This window comes from Nilaparvata lugens, chromosome 14 (assembly GCF_014356525.2).
Source record: "Nilaparvata lugens isolate BPH chromosome 14, ASM1435652v1, whole genome shotgun sequence".
NCBI lineage: Eukaryota > Metazoa > Arthropoda > Insecta > Hemiptera > Delphacidae > Nilaparvata > Nilaparvata lugens.
In genome coordinates, this window is record NC_052517.1 from 5,948,664 (window position 1) to 5,966,586 (window position 17,923).

General features: G+C 34.9%; 1 protein-coding gene across 1 annotated transcript in view; it reads left to right on the plus strand.

Annotated features, from left to right (window-relative positions):
• Window positions 1-17,923, plus strand: part of LOC111047954 (cyclic AMP-responsive element-binding protein 1) — a 44,874-nt gene that overhangs the window by 13,202 nt on the left and 13,749 nt on the right. Inside the window, exons 4-5 of the mRNA XM_039441149.1 lie at window positions 9,465-9,607; window positions 13,129-13,227. Of these exons, the coding sequence (XP_039297083.1) occupies window positions 9,465-9,607; window positions 13,129-13,227 (242 nt within the window). The remainder of the gene's footprint in view (window positions 1-9,464; window positions 9,608-13,128; window positions 13,228-17,923) is intronic.

Sequence of the window (17,923 nt, forward strand, 5' to 3'; positions counted from 1 at the left end):
TATATTTTTCCTACAGATACCTTGAAAAGTGACCATTCCTGCACTGATTACAGAACGCAAAGAATCACTATTCCGCTCCAGTGCGCAAAGTATTACTTTGCGTACTCCAGATTTGCAACATGGCAACGCAAAATACTTAGTAGGTTATATGGAGCAACAGTGCAGCAATATCAAAATGAAGTTGGTAACAGTGACTGCTGTGGCTGCTATAGTGAGCAGAGGTGCAACGAAGCACAACGCGCTAATTATTAGTATTAGATATTATAACCAAGGACAACGAGGACTTTAGGATTTTTGGATTAAGGTTTTTATCGATAATAGAATTACACAGAAAAACATTTGATGCATTTCAGACAATTTTACCCATAATTACTCACTTTTCATATTCAATGGTAACTGTAGGAAAAACTTAATGTGAAATACGTGCGCAAAGTTCCTCTGCTGCACTCAAGAAACCATTCCGCCCTCGCCTACGGCTCGGGCGTAAACGTTTCTTTCAGTGCAGCAAACTGTCACTTTGCGCACTAGTTGCACAAATAACTATTTCCTACAGATACCTTGAAAAGTGACCATTGCTGCACTGATTACAGAACGCAAAGAATCACTTTTCCGCTCTAGTGCGCAAAGTATTACTTTGCGTACTCCAGATTTACAACATGGCAACGCAAAATAGTTGGTGGGTTATATGGAGGATTAGTGCACGAAAACAAAAATTAAGTTGGTAACAACAACTGATAAGTAATTGGTAATTCAGATAAGAATCATTTCAATGGCTACCCTACATTCATGATAAAATCCCAATCTAGAAATCCAAAACAAGAATAATGTTCATCTGAATCTTATTTGAATAATTATCATTTACGAATTATCATCATTTAATAATAAATAATAGTTTTTTTCCATTGATAATTATTATTTCAACTGCGAGCAATGAGAAAAGTAGCAAATATACATTATAGAATTCGAATTTTGAGGTTAAATGATTACCGTTCAATATCCATATAAATAAAAAAAAACATAAGAATACTACAATAAATATTCTCTGTTGTCTATGTTATTTTTATAAATATTTTTCAGTTCACTTTGAGCATTTTTCTCGGTAATTTGAGCAAAAGTCTAAATTTCTGAATCCTGTTTCAGTATTTTTTAACTGGATGAAACAAACTTAGGTACGATTCTTCCCACTAGGTCACACGATTGTTGGTTCAGCCATCTTGCAGCCATCCCAATCAGCTGTTGGCGTGTATTTTGAATGCGAATTTTTTGTTCTATCTGTATTTTTTCTGATTCTTGAATGAATAAGAATGAGAACTTTGGCTGAGGATTTTCAACTTCAATTTGATTATTGATTTTTAAATGAATTAAGGTTGTTATTAATAACAGCATCACACAGACAAACATTTGATGGATTTCAGCCATCAATTTACCCATAATTACCCACTTTTCATATTCAATGGTAACTGTAGGAAAAATTTAATGTGAAATACGTGCGCAAAGTTCCTCTGCTGCACTCAAGAAACCATTCCGCACTCGCCTACGGCTCGTGCGTAAACGTTTCTTTCGGTGCAGCAAACTGTCACTTTGCGCACTAGTTGCACAAATAACTATTTTAAAGATGTAATAATAAATTTTCATGATTGAGATTAAATATTTTGTCAATTAGTTGAATTTCTACATTGTTGATAAACGATGTGGTAACATCGCAAAGCGTAAAAGAGATAGCGCCATCTCCTTTGTTGAATTATAGACAAGGATAGCAACACCATTGCAAATCACAAACTGCCATTATAACGTGGACCTCACTATAGTTGATCAGCAGATCTGAATAAGGTTATGGTACCACTTATAATATTTCACAAAAATTTCACTCTATGTTTATGTACTTTGCAAACTGGTGTTGTAACGTTGAAAATTGAATAAATAAAAAAATATTCAGATGGAAATTACTGAGATATTGCAATCATTCAAAATGCAAATGAATTAATTACTATTATTAAACGAAAATCCAAATGAAATGCTGTGAATCACCCCGAAGACTTCTGCTACTGCAAATATTGACAACAGGGTGAACAGCTAGATGGAAATTCAATGAGCGCTACTATTCAACAAATTTTTGTCAGCCCGGGAATAAGTACGAATATATTTGGTTCCCGGGCTGACAAATAATTGAATGAAAAAGACTAAGAAATTGTCAAATTATTCAAGTATGTATAGCACGTTAAAGTTATTAATATTTTGCATCATCACCAGAATTTCCAAGATCCATGATGATGTAAGTTAACGGATATGACAACTAATTTTTGAATAGTAGAGCTCATCGAATTTCCATTTGTTTACCCTGCTGTCAATACTTGCAGTAGCAGAAGTCTTCGGGGTGATTTACAGCATTTCATTTGGATTCTCGTTTAATAATAATTATAAAATGAAAAAATATGTTTTTGGACTCAAGGACCTTGAAAAGTATTGAAATTGGGTTATCTTAATGTTTTTTGGGAAGAAAAACTTTCTCAACCTATGTAGGCTAAGTAGGAAGAGCAAGGAAAGTAATAAACTAGTTGAATTTATTCTGTATGTGTTGATTGAAAACAATTGAGTGAATACATAATCGATAAGTAAATTTTTGTAAAAATTGTACACGTGAAATTCTAACCTCATCTTGGACTGTGTCACCTACAAATTTGGAAGAAAAATTCCTTTATTATAGTATAGATAATGGCCCATATGAATAAAACCAGAGCAAATGCTCATGAGCAAGAGCATGGAGCATAAGGTTTTGCTCATGAGCAAAAGGTAGAAGCAAAAGCATTTGCTCATTTTTATATAAATAAGCTTTACCTTTTACTCTTACCTTATGCTCCTGAACTCTGGAGCAAATGCTCATCTATTTTAGAGATTTTTCATCAGCTGATTCGCTTTTGTAGCCTTAGTTTGTTTTTATAGCTCACGGAAGCGCTAAATATGCAAATAGGGTGCACCGCTTGTGTTTGCATCGTCTGCTCTGTATTTATGAATAGAGTTTTAAGTTAGTTGAGTTTAGAGTTTTGAAATAATAGCGTGGAAAAATGTCATTTCTATAATAATCTTCAGCATATTCTTATAATATCAATAGCCTTCTTATAATCGTCTACACTTTCATTTTTTTAAATACCTATTTCTTTTTTTGTGATGGCTATCTTTATAACAGCTAGCTATCTTTTGTAGGGATAATGGTGATATGTATCATGGTTGAATCTAAAAAGAGTTTTATAGTTCTCAACTATTGGTTGTGATCGTATCTGGTATAGTTTCCTCTTCGTCATACAAATTAGTTGAGCCATTTTACTATGAGCAAAAGGTGATAAGTTGCTCTAGACTAGACTCACCTTTTTTTAAGCATTTGCTTCAAAAGTTGAGCAAATGCTCTAGTTTATTCATACAATTTTGAGCAAAAGCTTCTACTTTTGAGCAAATGCTCAAACTATTTTTTTGATTAGCATGAGCAAAAGGTTTTGCTCACGTTTATTCATAGAAAATGAAGCAAATGCTCCATATTTTAGAAGTAGGCTATAAGCAAATGCTCAACTTTATTCATATGGCCCAAAGTGTTGATATACACTAAATGGGGACATTTGGGGACCAATCCCATCAGATAGTTGAGTGTTTCTTGATCCTGTTTCGTATCCCAACAAGCTAATGAAATAAGTTTTCAAACTACAGTAAAAACCACTAGCCTATCAACCTCTCCATTCTCTCAAAAATTTTATTTCACGTTTCTCGATACAGTATTCTAAGTAAACAACATTTACCTACTTGTGAAATAACTGCTGTAAGGCCTCAATTTTACAACTGTTGAAGTCTTTGTTGATCTATCAATCATCAATCATTGATCGCTGCCAATCATTATTGTTCTCTCTGTAACAATTGAACGTATTTTCAACTTCTGTTATGATCTACAAGTATTATGTACCGTACATTAGTAGGTTAATATTCAATTTAGTTGGAAAATAGGCCTACAGTTTCTATCTTAGATCATAATTCTTTTACTACATAATCCATGATAACTTGATAACTGCAATGATCTACACAGTGTGTTCCAGTTTCATACATTAGTACCGGTGGGCTCATTTAATTTAGCTGAAAAATACGGGGTTCGATCTTGGATCATAACTCTCTCTCTTACTATTCCATAATTCTACATTGTGATAACTCTTCCTAGTGTACTTCATTTATATGTTGGAAAATATATTTCTAAATAGTTCCTTAAAATACTCTGTTAATAACTAGAAAGTTCTAAAAAGTTCTTCAACTGTCTTACCACAATTCTACATTTTGATAACTTTTTCTAGTGTACTTAATTTATATGTTTGAAGATATATTTCTAAAAAGTTCTTCCAAATACTCTGTTAATAACTTGAAAGTTCTAAAAAGTTCTTCAACTGTCTTACCACAATTCTACATTGTGATAACTTCTCCTAGTGTACCTAATTCATATGTTTGAAGATATATTTCTAAATAGTTCTTCAAAATACTCTGTTAATAACTTGAAAGTTCTTAAACTGTCTTACTTAACATAATTCTACATTGTGATAACTTTTCCTAGTGTACTTAATTTATATGTTTGAAGATATATTTCTAAATAGTTCCTCAAAATACTCTGTTAATAACGTGAATAGCCACACCTATTATCAGTTAATATAAAATAGCATGAATCAATAATTATTATGAAGAATAGGCTCAATTATTAGATTTCAAATGGCGTATATTCCAAATTTTATTGAAGACTATGTACCTTTCATCAATATAAAACAGGTAATTTTCGAAAAAAATGCAGGGAATTTTTGAATGGAGGTGGTGGTTTCTGAAATGAGTCTCATGTTATAAAGTCAGCACTATAAAGTTATAAAAATGATACAGAATTAACACAATATGATACAGTATCATCTGAACTTGATACACAACACCATAATTTGATACAAAACAGGATAGAGCTATCTGTTATAAAGTCAGCACATGATTAACATTGTTTTGATATATTTGTTTGTCATTAGACAGAGCAGATAGCTTTATCCTTTTCTACCTCCGTACTGTTGCCAATAAAGAAAAATCTTCTCTTGATAAAATAACTGAATGTAATAATCCGTTTTTTAACCATTTTCAACGACACCACTGTCTAATTTTTGAATATTAGTGATTAAAACAGTGTTGAAAATGGATTTTTCCTACAGTTACGTTGAAAAGTGGCCATTGCTGCACTGATTACAAAACGCAAAGAATCACTTTTTCGCCCCACTTGGATGTAATGAGCTGGTTTACGTGTGTCATATGGAGGCCGAAAGTGATTGTTTTCTGACCAGGCCGGTAAAATTTTTACGGCCCTAGGGCTGTAAAATAACCTTGAAGTCAGCTGATTCTGATTTGATGTGAACGTGTTTACAAAATAGTTTATGAAACGGAATCAGTTTATGCTTCTAGAATTGAATAAAGTTTTTGCAATAAGATACTATAATTTTATTTGGATGAATGAAATACAAATGAGATATTATAAACTATTCAAATTCAATTTTCAGAGTATAATAGAATCTAACCTCAAACCTCCTAGTAAAGCGTTTATCACGGAACATGGTGGATAAACGGAATCATTTTATGCTTCTAGAATTCAATAAAGTATTCTGTAATAATATACCATCATTTTATTTAAATGAATAAAATACAGATAAGATATATATTATAAACTATTCAAATAATTCGATTTTCATAGAAGGATAGAACTTCTAACCTAAACTTCCATTGAAATTCAGATCACATCAGATTGGCCGAATTTCAAGTGTGCTAAAACAGCTGATCAAAAACTTTTTCAAGTGTGATAAACCAGCTGATCAAAAACTTTTTCAAGTGTGATAAACCAGCTGATCAAAAACTTTTCATTATTTGTGTTTATCATTCAATAATTAAAACATTTATAATAATATCATCTTATTGTCATTTGGAAGAATAAAAAGTATAAACTCAACCTCTTACATAATTGAACATAATCTTTTAGGTTATTTAGACAAATCAGAATAAAAAATAAAAATACTTGGACAATTTCTTGATATTCAGATTTGCTAGAGCTATGACCTTCCACTTTTGCTTTTGGAAGTGCTTATAATAGACAATGAGAATAATTATTATTCTCATATATATATTGTTTATTTTTCTGTGTGGCGAAAAATTACGTTCTCACCATGGGCAAAAATGTTTTTCCGGCTCTCAATCTTTTCTAGTCCTCGGCCTACGGCCTCGGACTTGAAAACCGATTTCGAGCCAGAAAAGTCTCATTTTCGGCCCTAGGTGCGAAATATACTATTCCGCTCTAGTGCGGGAAAAATTTTTCTGCACTCCAGATTTGCAACATGGCAACGCAAAATACTTAGTAGGTTATATGGAGCAACAGTGCAGCAAAATCAAAATGAAGTTGGTAACAGTGACTGCTGTGGCTGCTATAGTGAGCAGAGGTGCAACCAAGCACAACGCGCTAATTATTAAGTACCGTAGATATTATAACCAACGACAACGAGGACTTTAGGATTTTAGGATTAAGGTTTTTATCAATAATAAAATTACACTGAAAAACATTTGATGCATTTCAGGCAATTTTACCCATAATTACCCACTTTTCATATTCAATGGTAACTGTAGGAAAAACTTAATGTGAAATACGTGCGCAAAGTTCCTCTGCTGCACTCAACAAACCATTCCAGTAAACGTTTCTTTCGGTGCAGCAAACTGACACTTTGCGCAGTAGTTGCACAAATAACTATTTCCATTGAGATTTTTAGGCTTCAGAAAAGGGCAGTTAGAATAATAATGTATGAAAACCAAAGATCTCATTGTGGGCCTCTTTTACAAAAGCTGTTGAATATGCCGTCCGTCTATGTGATGAGCCTGCTTCACTATATACATAAGTATAAAGGGGAGTTGACTACTAGCACTAAGTCCATAATCTTAACACGAGGCACAGAAATAACATAAGAACTGAATACCTCAGGTATTCACGATCTCAAAAAATCTGGATCTTTAGAGCAGTAAAATTGCAGCAAGAATGCTTTTATACAGTGGCTGATTTTTTATGTATGAATTGTGATGATGGATTTGTAAATTAGGTACTTTATATTGTTTTTATGCTTGAAATTTTGTATGATATGCATGACGATTGTCCATACATTTTGATAAATGTCTTATGTCAATAAAGACATTTCTATTTCTATTTCTATTTAAATGATCTGAATGCGCTCCACATATGAGTACTAGTTTTAATAACTAATATTCAAAAATTTGACTGTAGTGTCGTTGAAAATAGTTAAAAAACGGATTATTACTTACTTGCAGTTCGTCATAGATAGTGAAATAGAAAAGTATGAAACTAATAGTCTATAGATAGAAATTACTGAGATATTGCTTCTATTCAAATGCTTATGAATTAATAATTTTGAATGAAAAAGACTAAGGCCCGGTTGCACAACAGCTGGTTAAATTTTTAACCGTAATTAATTTCACGAGAACCAATCAGAGAAGACGTTTTTGAAGAGACGGCTCCTCTGATTGGTTCTCGTGGAATTAATCACGGTTAAATATTAACCGGCTGTTTTTGTGCAACCGGCACTAAGAGATTGTCAAATGGCAATCTGACTATGTCAAATGACAATAATTGTCAAATTAATAATTTTGTCCCGGGCTGATGCAGGCATACTATTCAATCAGTAGAAGCATTTTTGGAAAGGCTGAGGTGAGTAGGAGAGTAGAATCAAAAGTTTATGCTTCAATCATTGAGCCCACCCTTTTGTATGGAAGTGAAAGTTGGACAGTCAGTAGAATTGATTGATTGAGTACTTTATTTATGTAGATTACAATATATACTGGCTTATACACTTATATACAATAGCTTACAATACAGCAAAATTATAGATAAATTTACATGATATAGACTAAGAAAATAATTATTGAACTGTATATGATATGAAAAAGCAATTTGTAATATAATAACTATAGATAATAATCATATCGTTATGCATCTACATAAATTGGCGGAGCTTTGGACATATCAATGTCCATTCTTCGGAAAGAATATTAAAAATATCCTCCCCACTAACTCTCTACCAAAAAAAGAGAAAAGCCAAATAAATGCGGTCCAAATGAAATGTCTCCGAAGAATAGTTGGGAAAACAAGACGAGACAGGGTGAGAAATGACCGCATAAGGGAAGAATTACACATTAAAGCGGTTGAAACAACAATCGATGAACGGATACTCTCCTGGTATGGACATCTCCTGAGAATGGACGAAAACAGAAAGCCTCGCCAATACATGGAGGCCAGGGCACAAGGCAGACGACCGATAGGAAGACCACGGGTGACATGGGAGGCAACTGTTTCACGGATAGCAGCAGAAAGAGGCAAGACCGTGAATCAGTTGAAGAGAATGGCTACGGATTGATTGATTGATTGATTGAGTACTTTATTTATGTAGATTACAATATATACTGGCTTATACACTTATATACAATAGCTTACAATACAGCAAAATTATAGATGAATTTACATGATATAGACTAAGAAAATAATTATTGAACTGTATATGATATGAAAAAGCAGTTTGTAATATAAAAACTATAGATAATAATCATATTGTTATGCATCTACATAAATTGGCGGAGCTTTGGACATATCAATGTCCATTCTTCGGAAAGAATATTAAAAATATCCTCCCCACTAACTCTCTACCAAATAGTCTACGGACAGAGAGCAGTGGAGAAGATGGATCCGAGGCGACCACCCAACGCTGTCAAAACGGCACATTGGGATAGATAAAGAAGAAGAAGAAGAAGAAGTCCCGGGCTGACAAATAATTTTTGAATAGTAGCGCTCATTGAATTTACCCTGTTGTCAATATTTGCAGTAGCAGAAGTCTTCGGGGTGATTTATAGCATTTCATATGGATTTTCGTGTAATAATAATTATGAAACTAATAGTTTTTTTAAATAAAAACACACATATATTGTCAAATTCTACAGTTTTATTTGGTATAGAACCATGGTTTCGTGAACACAAAGGTCAAATTTTCAAGCTGACAGTGACTTGTTGTATTTTTTTTTTATTCCATAATATTCAGAATTATGTATATTATAAAGGTGCGTACAGACTTTTGCTCTGCTCCGCAACCGAACGTCACTCCAGCAGAGCGATTGATGATCGACCGGGGAGCAACAGTGGAACGCGTGAACAGCTAACATCTCCCGTAACGTTCATGATCGGAGCGAGTGCGGAGCGGGGGCGGAACGAGGGCGGAGCGTTGGCGGAACAAGGGCGGAGCGGGTTGGAGGCGCGTATATCTGTACGCAGCTTAAGACTGCATCCAAACAATTTTGACTTTTTATCAACCATTGAACATTAAATTGATTTTATTAACTCACTCACTATTTGTTATTTTTCGCGTATTATTGATTAATTAATTTGATTTTCAGGTAGTGGAAGCTGGGAGTGACGACAGTCTCTCGAATGATGAAGACACGACCAAGAAGCGACGCGATTTGCTGACGAGGAGGCCGTCCTACCGAAAGATACTCAATGAGCTTGGAGGTGGAGAGATTGCTGGTAATTTCAACTATTTTTATCAGAAAAAATAACCGAATAAAACTGGATTCCCATCTATCAGTATCCGTGTACGTGTTGGGTTCAATGAAAATAAAAAATATGAGCACTGATGAAATTATTCCAACTCACTCGTCCGGTAACGGGACTATTTATTTATTTATAATTTTTACAAAGAAGCACTGATTGGGAGAGAAAAACTAAGGATACTCCTTGTACTATTTCTCTCCCAAATTTAGATAACAATTCCGAAATAGGGTTATGGTTTCACTTTTCTAAAATTTAGTCCATTTTCACTAAAAAACTAGGAAAACTAAGAATTTTAGGTTTTGACGGTTGAAAACAGAATAAAAAAACCAAAATATCACACTCATATCACCATTAATTAATTGGAACATTTTTGCGTAATTTGACAAAATTTAGAACCAGAAAAAACGATAGTGAGGTCCACGTTATAATGGCAGTGTACGATTGACAATACTGTTACTGTTCCTTTTCTATCATACAACAAAACAGATAGCGCTATCTCTCTCTCTCGCTTTGCAATGTTGTCTGTTTGCCAAAATATTTTATTTTTACTTTTGACAGTGACTGTACAAAAGTAAACAAACAGCCGCCATTTGTTTTCTTCATTCTATCAAAATATTTGAGTACACAAGTTGTATAATTGATTTAAAATGTATTTTTGAAACAATAAAATAATTTTTAGACATTACCGTATGAGAAACACAAATTAAAATACCTGAAATGACATTTTAAAAGTTGATAACTAACCATCCTACACTTCATCCATGCTTCAGTTAGCCTACACGTATAGGTTAGACCTACTCGTACCGGTATAAATAATATTGAAAGGTTATTTCAGAATTATTTCTATTGAAATTATTTATTTTAGATAGGATTTCTATTATTTTTAAAAGAAATTGGGATAGAATACCTACCAAATAACTTAATTTCTGTTGTTTTGAAATTCAGATTGGTGTATCATAGCTTTTTAAATTAGCCGCCATTTCAGTTTTGTATAAAAATAAAAATCTGATCTCAGTTATGGAAGCAAATTTTCATATTATGAAATAGTTATTTGTGCAACTAGTGCGCAAAGTGACAGTTTGCTGCACCGAAAGAAACATTTACGCACGAGCCGTAGCGAGTGCGGAATGATGGTTTCTTGAGTGCAGCAGAGGAACTTTGCGTACATATTTCACATTAAATTTTTCCTACAGTTACCATTGAATATGAAAAGTGGGTAATTATGGGTAAAATTCCCTGAAATCCATGTAATGATTAGTAATTCAATTGAAAATTTATGTGACTGCTTGAAGGGGGTTTATCTTATGTAAGCATATAAGACTATAATCAAGGCACATAATGGCAAGGCAACGCTGTTCTCCACTGCCATTATAACGTGGGCCTCACTATGAGTATTACCAACTTAATTTTGATTTTGCTGCACTGGTGCTCCATATAACCTACTAACTATTTTGCGTTGTCATGCTGCAAATCTGGAGTACTCACTTTGCGCACTATTGCGGAAAAGTGATTCTTTGCGGCCTGCAATCAGTGCAGAAATGGTCACTTGTCAAGGTATCTGTAGGAAAAAATATATATTCTTGATTAATTTGACATTAAATTGATTATTTTCTCAAGGAAATGATAATTATTACTAGATCGAATTTAATGGGATGAATTGAGTAATTGAGCTGTGTACAGTCAGTGGCAAAATGGAGAGACTTGGCAACGTTTTTCTCCTATCTTTCTTCACTGCCATTATAACGTGGACCTCACTATAGAAGACGTGATGATTAAGACCTACCATAATTTCGATTGGCCAGATTACACGTTTCCCAATTCGCACCCTGAAAATATTCAACAGGCTCCCATTGTGTGTCCGTGAATTGGAAGATAAACAATTTAAAAATCTTCTTCGAGATAAATTCCTCAAACTTCCACTCTATTCCTTGAGTGAAGAGGAGATCACTCGTATTATTTGTCTCTTTGACATGCCATCTCGATAGTTTGTGTAAAAATTATGAACGTTTGTGTTTGTAACTGGAAGCATGACAAACAATTGAAAACTTGACACACTGAAAACTTTATGTAATCAAATCTTGAAGAATTTAAAATAGATCCATAATCATCCTCGGTTAAGCAAGAATCTATATGCAAAATTCCAAGTTAATCAGTCCAGTAGTTCAGAAGTGATGATGCGTCAAACATAATTTTCCTATAATTTACACCTGTATACGTGTATAATCCAGTTCTCTCATTTATTATAGTATAGAAGATGACAGATAGATTGATGATCATTGTTATTTTACTGAAAGATAGAATAAGTTGAGTAGTTTCCCTTTCAGAGGGACTTTTGACAACCCACAAAACTAATTTTACTTTCCTTGCCCTATTACCATAGGTAAGGAAAGTATTGCTTTCCGAAAAAAATTAAGGTACCCCAATTTTTAAATTTCTATACGTTTCAAGGTCCCCTGAGTCCAAAAAGTTGTTTTTGGGTATTGGTCTGTATGTGTGTGTGTGTATGAGTGTATGTGCGTCTGTGTACACGATATCTCATCTCCCAATTAACGGAATGACTTGAAATTTGGAACTTAAGGTCCTTACAATATAAGGATCCGACACGAACAATTTTGATCAAATGCAATTCAAGATGGCGGCTGAAATGGAGAAAATGTTGTCAAAAACAGGGTTTTTCGCGATTTTCTCGAAAACGGCTCCAACGAATTTGATTAAATTTATACCTAATATAGTTATTGATAAGCTCTATAAACTGTCACAAGTCCCATATCTGTAAAAATTTCAGGAGCTCCGCCACATCTATGCAAAGTTTGATTATAGATTCACAATTATCAGGCTCCAGATACAATTTAAACAAAAAAAAAATATATATATATATATGGGTGGAAAAGATTGAGCATGAAAATCTCTACAATTAAGGTCTTGTAACATTTTCACCTAAAATAAGCTCGAAATTCGAGAAAATGTGATTATCCAATTGCAAAATGTTGGCAACTGTTGATTCTATTAAATGATTTACTATGGAGAGATAGCAGACCTCGTATGTCTCCAGCGTTATTTTACTGTCACCAGCTGGCTCAAATATTTGTTTATAAGTAGACTTGAGATGCGCGTGAACACTGGCGTCAGGTGATAAATTTTCATAACGGCAAGGAAAGTTGTGTGAGTGCGCCACACCAGATTTTTAATTTTTTAAGACGAAATCTATCCAGTGTAAAGATTTGGATGGAAAAAGTTGGATTGAGTTATGTTTCTCGATTTGTAGGATATGTCAATAGTTTTTAGGTTATGTTTCTAGATTTTGTAGGATATTCCGATAATTTCTAGGTTATGTTTAGCAATTTCTAGGTCATGTCTCATCAATCGCCTTGTTCCCCTGTTTCATCACACCCGCACATACAAACACCTACACATATTTATTTTATACTTTCTTCGCGTACTTCTTTTTTGTTTTATTTATTCAAATTTGTTTTTATTTGTTGGTTTCTTGACAGGGGGCGGTGTTGTAAGTAAAGTAGAAACGGACGATTCGGATGACTCAAACCTGGACAGTGAACTCTCATCGCATTCCCTGACCGCCCAGTATCAGACAGGTTAGTTATGAACAGGGAAATTTGTGTTCTAGCACTGGGAATTGAGGGAAATTTGAATGTTCCAGCACTGGGAACTGAAGGAGTTGTATATATGATTTAGCCGTAGAGAAAATATAGCTTAAGAAGATATCCCATGGTGTCGGGTGTTGATTAGCACTGGGAATTAAGGGAAATTTACAATTTAGCACTGGGAACAGGGAATTTTGTATGATTTAGCAATGGAAACTAAGGGAGTTATATATGATTTAACCATAGAGAAAGGATAGCATAAGAAGATATCCAATGGTGTCGGGTGTTGATTAGCACTGGGAATTAAGGGAAATTTACAATTTAGCACTGGGAACAGGGATTTTTGTATGATTTAGCAATGGAAACTGAGGGAGTTATATATGATTTAACCATAGAGAAAGGATAGCATAAGAAGATATCCAATGGTGTCGGGCGTTTATTATCACTGGGAATTAAGGGAAATTTACGATTTAGCACTGGGAACAGGGAATTTTGTATGTTTTAGCAATGTAAACTGAGGAGTTATATAATTTAGCCGTAGAGAAAATATAGCTTAAGAAGATATCCCATGGTGTCGGGTGTTGATTAGCACTGGGAATTAAGGGAAATTTACAATTTAGCACTGGGAACAGGGATTTTTGTATGATTTAGCAATGGAAACTAAGGGAGTTATATATGATTTAACCATAGAGAAAGGATAGCATAAGAAGATATCCAATGGTGTCGGGTGTTGATTAGCACTGGGAATTAAGGGAAATTTACAATTTAGCACTGGGAACAGGGATTTTTGTATGATTTAGCAATGGAAACTGAGGGAGTTATATATGATTTAACCATAGAGAAAGGATAGCATAAGAAGATATCCAATGGTGTCGGGCGTTTATTATCACTGGGAATTAAGGGAAATTTACGATTTAGCACTGGGAACAGGGAATTTTGTATGTTTTAGCAATGTAAACTGAGGAGTTATATATAATTTAACCATAGAGAAAGGATAGCATAAGAAGATATCCAATGGTGTCGGGCGTTTATTATCACTGGGAATTAAGGGAAATTTACGATTTAGCACTGGGAACAGGGAATTTTGTATGTTTTAGCAATGTAAACTGAGGAGTTATATATGATTAACCATAGAGAAAGGATAGCATAAGAAGATATCCAATGGTGTCGGGCGTTTATTATCACTGGGAATTAAGGGAAATTTACGATTTAGCACTGGGAACAGGGAATTTTGTATGTTTTAGCAATGTAAACTGAGGAGTTATATATAATTTAACCATAGAGAAAGGATAGCATAAGAAGATATCCAGTGGTGTCGGGCGTTTATTAGCACTGTGAATTAAGGGAAATTTACGATTTAGCACTGGGAACAGGGAATTTTGTATGATTTAGCAATGGAAACTAAGGGAGTTATATATGATTTAACCATAGAGAAAGGATAGCATAAGAATATATCCAATGGTGTCGGGCGTTTATTATCACTGGGAATTGAGGGAAATTTACGATTTAGCACTGGGAACAGGGAATTTTGTATGTTTTAGCAATGTGAACTGAGGAGTTATATATAATTTAACCATAGAGAAAGGATAGCATAAGAAGATATCCAATGGTGTCGGGAGTTTATTAGCATTGGGAATTAAGGGAAATTTACGATTTAGCACTGGGAACAGGGAATTTTATATGTTGTAGAACTAGGAATTGAGGAAAATTTATCTTTTAGCACTGGGTGCTGAGGGAAATTTATGTAATTTAGCACTGGGAATTCAGGGAAATTTCAATAGCACTGGGAATTGAGGGAAATTTGTATGTTTTAGCACTGGGAACTGGGGAAGTTGTATATATGATTTAGCCGTAGAGAAAAGATAGCATAAGAAGATATCCCATGGTGTCGGGCGTTCATTAGCACTGGGAATTGAGGGAAATTTATGTTTTAGCACGGGGAATTAGATAAATTCATGTTTTAGCACTGGGAACTGAGAGAGTTGTATATCAATCAATCAATTTTTATTCCAATGTACAATACAATATACATAAAAGAAATCAAAACACAATCAAAAATATATTTCCAATGAAATACAAAAACAGGCTACATGGCGGGGTGTGCTGAAAAGAAAGATAAAAGGGAAAATACCTAGCCAACTATGGTTTCCCATGTAATAGGCAGGTAGAGGGTATGAAAGTAAGGAAGGAAGGGTGAAGAGGAGAAGAAAAAGGGAAGTATTGGAGAAGAAAGTAGGAAAAAAGAGAAAAAATGTGCAAATATTGTAAGCGAGTCCACTTTCAACAAATGTATCTAATGATACATGTAATGTACGTCATTAATGTATATGATTTAGCCTTAGAGAAAAGATAGCATAAGAAGATATCCCATGGTGTCGGGCGTTGATTAGTACTGGAAATTAAGGGAAATTTATGTTATAGCACTGGGAACAGGGAATTTTATATGTTGTAGAACTAGGAATTGAGAAAAATTTATGTTTTAGCACTGGGTGCTGAGGGAAATTTATGTAATTTAGCACTGGGAATTCAGGGAAATTTCACTAATTATTAAATTTATTTGTTATGTTCCTGGAACACTGGGAACTGGTTAGTTTCGAACAGGAAAATTTGTGTTCTAGCACTGGGAATTAAGGGAAATTTGTATGATTCAGCACTGGGAACTGGGGGAGTTGTATATGATTTAACCATAGAGAAAAGATAGCATAAGAAAATATCCCATGGTGTCGGGCGTTGATTAGGAAATGATAATTATTATTAGATCAAATTTAATGGGATGAATTGAGTAACAGCGTGTGTAGTCAGTGACAAAATGGAGAAACTTGGCAAAGATTTTTCTCCTATCTTTCTTCACTGCCATTTTAACGTGGACCTCACTATAGTTATTTTTACATTAGTTTTTTCAAGTGATCCATAGTAGAGATTCAGCCAAGACCTCTCTTCAATATTCTTCAACACGTAGTTTATTTTATTTTCCAAGTCAACTCTTTATTTCTTGCAAACAGTTTTTTGTGTTGTGTGTGGGTCTATTTCTTACAACAAAAAATCGGAGATACAAAAACCTACCCTCACAAACTTTTGCTCGAAGCCTTTTGCTGTGATGACACAACTATGTATATGACGACATTAATTTGTATCATGCAAGTCCTACCGTTAGTGGCCAGCCTAAGAATTTCTTGTCCGTTTTGTTAAAGTAGCCTACAATTTCTATCCAAATTTGGGAAAGGACCAGTTTTGGGCTTTAAGTCTTTTGTTCCTCTCCCAATCATTCATAGTTGAGAATTATAGTGGGCCATATGAATAAAGTTGAGCATTTGCTTATACAGAGTGGAGCAGAGCCGACTGACGAGTTTGAAAGGGTTATAAATAATGAACGGAGAAACTTAGAAAAAATGGTTTAGTTTATTTAATTCAGCTCGAAAAATAGTTTTTAGTGTTAGTTTTTGAAAATTATATCGGTTAAATGGCGGCCATCAGCAGCTATACACTGATGTAGCCGATTTTTGAAATTTTCAAACGCATTTTGGCATATTGCCACTGGTAAGGCCAGCATCTCCTCCCTGATTTTCTCCTTAAGCTCTTCCAAAGTGTGTGGGCGATGTTTGAAAACCTTTTCTTTGAGGTAGCCCCACAGGAAAAAGTCACAGACACTCAAATCGGGTGAGCGTGCCGGCCACTTCACGTCCCCCCTCAGAGAGATAAGTCGCCCTGAGAACATTTCTCTCAACAAATCCATTGAAATGCGCGCTGTGTGGGCTGTAGCCCCATCCTGCTGAAACCATATTTCCCCCAAGTCTTGTTCCTCAGCAAGTTCTTCCAATTTGGGTTGCAGAAACGTTTGTAACATTGTGACATAACGCTCGGAGGTGACAGTGACGGTGATGTTGTCATCTTCGAAGAAGTATGGCCCCATCTCTCCAAATTGAGAAACGGCACACCAAACTGTCACTTTTGGTGAATTAAGTGGTCTTTCATGAAGTTGTCGAGGGTTATTTGCTGCCCAGTACCGGAAGTTTTGTTTGTTGACAGCTCCACACAGATGAAAATGAGCCTCGTCACTGCAGAAAAGAGTCGCCATTGCCGGGATGAGTTGAAGCATTTCCTTGCAACAATTTTTACGGTTCAAAAAATCGGCGGCATTTAATTTTTGCACAATCATGATTTTATATGGATGAAAAAAAAATGTTCATGAAGAATCCTCCTAATTGAACGGCTGGACATCCCCAAAGCTATTGCATGCCTGCGTGCAGAACGCCTCGGTGATTGCTCGACTGCTGCTCTCACAATTTCAATATTTTTGGGAGTTCTCACTGTTCTTGGTGCGCCATGTCTTCTTTCTTGTCGTGTACTACCAGTTTTCTCGAGTTGACGAACCCACGCTCTGATAGAGTTCACAGATGGGACGGGTTTGTGGACAGGAATGTTAAAATGTCGTCGAAACGCCCGTTGAACTGCGATAATCGAATGTTGATTTTCGTAAAAAGCGCGAACAACATAACCGCGATGCTCTCCCGTCCAATTCATGATGCACACTAAAAACTATTCTCCCGGGACTGTACAATGACGCCCACCGAGCCTGCCTACTCCCACCACAGGCTGAGCAGTGCCCCCTCCAAACTCGTCAGTCGGCTCTGCCCCACCTTGTACTTCTAAAATATGAAGCATTTGCTTCATTTTCTATGAATGAACG